The sequence below is a fragment of the Pyxicephalus adspersus genome, chromosome 1, assembly GCF_032062135.1.
Source record: "Pyxicephalus adspersus chromosome 1, UCB_Pads_2.0, whole genome shotgun sequence".
NCBI classification, from domain to species: Eukaryota; Metazoa; Chordata; class Amphibia; order Anura; family Pyxicephalidae; genus Pyxicephalus; species Pyxicephalus adspersus.
The window spans coordinates 68,393,542-68,397,784 of record NC_092858.1 but is presented as its reverse complement, the minus strand read 5'-3'; the positions used below and the strand labels follow the sequence as shown (position 1 = coordinate 68,397,784).

The 4,243-nt window shown below is 34.5% G+C and overlaps 1 protein-coding gene across 2 annotated transcripts in view; it reads right to left on the bottom strand.

The window, feature by feature from the left end:
* The window catches only part of CNGA3 (cyclic nucleotide gated channel subunit alpha 3), a 30,203-nt gene that overhangs the window by 3,500 nt on the left and 22,460 nt on the right, over positions 1 to 4,243 (bottom strand). Inside the window, exons 6-9 of one of the 2 annotated variants that reach the window (XM_072413001.1) lie at positions 3,525 to 3,608; positions 2,708 to 2,794; positions 578 to 685; positions 398 to 504 (exon numbers count right to left, since the gene is read on the bottom strand). In XM_072413001.1, coding sequence (XP_072269102.1) covers positions 398 to 504; positions 578 to 685; positions 2,708 to 2,794; positions 3,525 to 3,608 — 386 coding nt within the window. The remainder of the gene's footprint in view (positions 1 to 397; positions 505 to 577; positions 686 to 2,707; positions 2,795 to 3,524; positions 3,609 to 4,243) is intronic. The other variant, XM_072413008.1, reaches the window with a different exon arrangement.

Sequence of the window (4,243 nt, the reverse complement as noted above, 5' to 3'; positions counted from 1 at the left end):
ATCAGAATTTTTCTACTCATCCCCAGTCTAAGCACATGTGTAACAAGCCAGAGGTGAGCAATTTAAGAGAAATAAATTATTGGGGTTTAATAAACACCTTGTTGCCACACAAAATAAAATACATAGCAATGCAATGGAACCCAATTGAAGGTCTTTCACCTATCAAGCAATCAAACTGATGAAATCACTGAAATGGCACAGTCATACTTTCATTACCATTCTCCAGGTTTAATACAAATCCTATTTTTGCCCAGTTATATTTACTTGTATTTTTATTTTCCTATGTACAAGTAATTTTACTTTTCCTATGAGCATCTCTTTAACTTTATGTTGATATCAAATGTAAAAATATTATACATTAGATAAAACCTTGAAACAGGACTCCTTCACCCCTCACCTGTTCGGAATCTCACTACAGTGTCAGCAATGTACACAAGATCCGCTGTACAATCCAGAACCAACCACAAGATAGCATGTTTTTTTTGCAGTTCATCAAAGCAAGCCCTGCAAAACATTAAAGGATATTAAAATGCTACTCAGATATGTGTATTTATGTATATACTAAGTCTATCTTCACCTGCACACTAGAAAGCACCAGTTATAAAGTACAGGTATTGAGATGATGGATAGCCATCTGTAGTAAAAGTTGCTTGCTGGGTCAATCACAAATATTTCTTTCTTCTTCCTATAAATGGAAAATATAAATACATTTATTGTGCATGAATGATATAAATTGTTTATATGCTGCTACTGCCGCCATCTTTTCTTAGCTAATTCCAGATGCTTACACACAGAGTTATTAAAAAAATGGCTGGAAACAAACCTTTTACACAAATGCAGAGGTACAGTCTGTACATGTACCCACTGTCTTGGTATTTTGGAAATAACAGCAATTTGGCATTATGGTGCTACTACAGAAGAAAATGCATTACCTTCTTTAGGACTGTTGGTGGGACAGATATTAGTAGGTATGGTCCATATAAACTATATGCATTTTTGCAATTGCTACAACTGCAGACAAATATAAATATATATATAATTGCTTAGTCTCTTCAAGACTATGTTACAACTAGAAAATATGTGAAAGTACAGCATAATGGAAATAAATAATTCATGCTATATATTTATGGAAATATACTTCTTATTTATGATGGCTATGTCAATGTAAATGTAAATTTTTGTCACTGGTGTCGAATGTTTGTAATCACCTGGCTTCAATACAGGTATCCCACTATGTTTTTTATTGATCCACCATGCCAGTTCACTAAACAGCCATCTGGTATCGAGGACTATTGAACTGCCTGCAGCAGGGGCCCTTCAGCTTATCCTCCCCCAACCCCTCCACATAGAACAAAACATGCTGTTTGGCAGTAGCTGAGCATCTGTACAGCAAAGGCTTATACAACTGTCACCTAATTAATTACAATTGTTTATTGCAATAATATATAAATGTCTGTACACAACTAATATTCACAATACATAGTTATCTACCTGCTAACATTTGTAGGCCCCCCACTGGTTATCTCTACTTCAGTAAAGCTGTTGATTATAACCCGTCAAAGTACATCCCAGTTACATACCAACCGTTTGTCTAACCCAAAATTTTGTCCACCAGGACTCTAGGACCCTAGGGTTTCTTCAGAGGTTGCTAAGGTTCAGTAAGCCATGAACAATTTATGCCTCTCAGGTCAGTTTAACAAACACCAATGATATTTTTGGCTATGTGTAAGGATCACATTCTTCATACTGGCTAGCAATGTAAGAGGAGTTCTTCCTTCTGACCACTACATTAATGTATATTGAGCTGTGGATATAGAAATTATAAAAGGGGGTCTCTGGGACCTGAATTATATTTTAAGGAATTCTCCAGGGCAAAAAGGTTCAGAAAGGCTGGTCTAACCTATATATAAGACAGAACATGAAGATATTCTATGTTGCCTCTTATTCTTTGGTGCAAAGGTAATGTTATATCTCCAAAATTTAATCCAGGACCAAATTCACATGACAGGCATTCATCTAATGAGGTGATGAAAGTGGACCTCATATGGTAGAGCATATCGTCGATTTAAGTTTGGATGTTTTTCTCAGTTTCCCTGAGACCACTGGTTGTCCTTTTTCATTTACTTTGTGTGCAATAAATATACTTGTAAAGTATATGCCTCTTTATGTACCAAATTAAACTCGTAACCTTCTATCATGTAATGTATCATGGCGACAAACCTGCAACTAGGGCCTGTGCGATGCTAATTATGAGTAAAGTAATAGTTTTGGCTTAATTTCCTTCTCTAGCATCATAACTTTTTCATTATGACCTGGTACTTGAAGGTATGGAAGATCTTTCACATGGGAAGTCTATAGACCAGTGTTAGCTATTACTCCATTGCTTACTCAAAGTATACCTTTTCCACCCAGCGGTTGGCAATTGGGAACCTAAGAAAAGTTATGTGCTGCTGTGCAGGTCTGTGTTAAAGTGAGCCTGCTGATTTGCCCATCACAGGAAAATTTGCACAGGTTCTCCTTAATCACAGTTGCCTGGTACCTATATACATATATATTTAAATGTTTTACACAAGAACATCACATTACCACCTACCATCCCTAGATAAACCAAGCCTATTTTACTAATCACACATTTCCAAGTAAATGCAATCTCTGAAAGAGAAATTGTCATTTACATTACTAAACTAGAAGTTTTTGCAATACTTACTCTTCTTCTTTTTTATTGTCCTTTTTTGGGTCTTTTTTGTCCTCTTGTTTCTGATCCTTTTTCTCATTATTTTGTTCTTTCTTTGTGCTGTTTGTTGCATCAGAGTTTTACATACAAAATGGAAAGAGGCTTTTTAAAGTAAAGAACAACGTGAGCTAGCTACCTATTGTTGGCTATGTATACAATGGGACCATTTAAGTTCTGTTACTATGTACAATATGATTGTTCATATACTTTTTACGTATTCAGTTTTTATTAAAACTCAAGACATCTAGTACCAACCTTTGCTCATGTAATGATGTATGAATGTTGTCTAGTACAGTAACACTTTGAACCCAGGCTATCCTACAAACCTGGGCTCAGAGGAGGTAGATTAAATGCCGTTCTTCATCATTCAGCTTTATAAACTGGTAACTTCTAATGTCAGAAGGATTTCTATGGGCATAGCTTTAGAGTAGGGATAAACAATACAGTAAAAGCTGCTTTTAATGCTTATAATTTCTGGGCATATATTTTCATATTTGCTATGACTTCAATGGGGTTGATCTATTGATTGATTATTTAGTAAGTTAATATTCTTGTTCATATAGTGAATGATAACTGAGCTAAAGCCGTGTTCACCTAAATTAAACAGTCATGCCCTTGAAAAAAATCTTTTTTTTAAATGTATTTATTTATTTTACACATGATTGAATATTCAAAGTAAATATTGGTTCACTCTATTTGATAAAATATGCATTTAGCAAATAGAGTAAATGCAATTTCTAAACCAGAAATGTCATATCAGTTCTAATTTAGTAATGACTGAAATACTTACTCATCTTCTTTTTTATCATCCTGTTTTGCGTCTTTTTTGTCCTCTTGTTTGTTCTCGTTGGCATTATTCTGTTCTTTCTTTGTGCTGTTTAATGTATTACCATTTAACATGCAAAGGGGAAAGAAGCTTTTTAGAATAAAATAACAACATGAGCTAGCTGCCTAGTTTCAGCTATGTCATGTGACCACTTTCATGGTATTCCATGCTATGTCATGGTAAGTCATGCTATTCATTCATTTTCTTTTAAACTTATACATGACTAATATATGACTGTTTGTGAGTCATGACATACTGATTTACATTAATGCCTAATAGAACAAAATTATCTGCTTGACAAGTTTCATTTGTTTAGGAGTTACTGTCACACACCACAGTCAGATAATAAAAGGCTAGTGTGGACACGCTTGAAATAGGTAGTGCAATGGCTAAATATTTTAAATAATGTTTTAGAAATATAGCAACTACATCTAAACAAACATATTTATATGTATGCTGGGTTCAGGTAAAAAAACTATATTTATAAACAGTTTGTATGGCTTCATATGAATAGTGGAATATTTATATATAGTTTCATATTTTAGTTTATAGTTTCATAATAACTGCTGTGCCTTAATATATGACATTGGACATTGCCCCTGATTCATCAAGCAAAATCGGATTATCGGTCGCGCATTCGTATTAGCGATCCGGAATCGTGCGCGATCGCGCTATTCAACAAC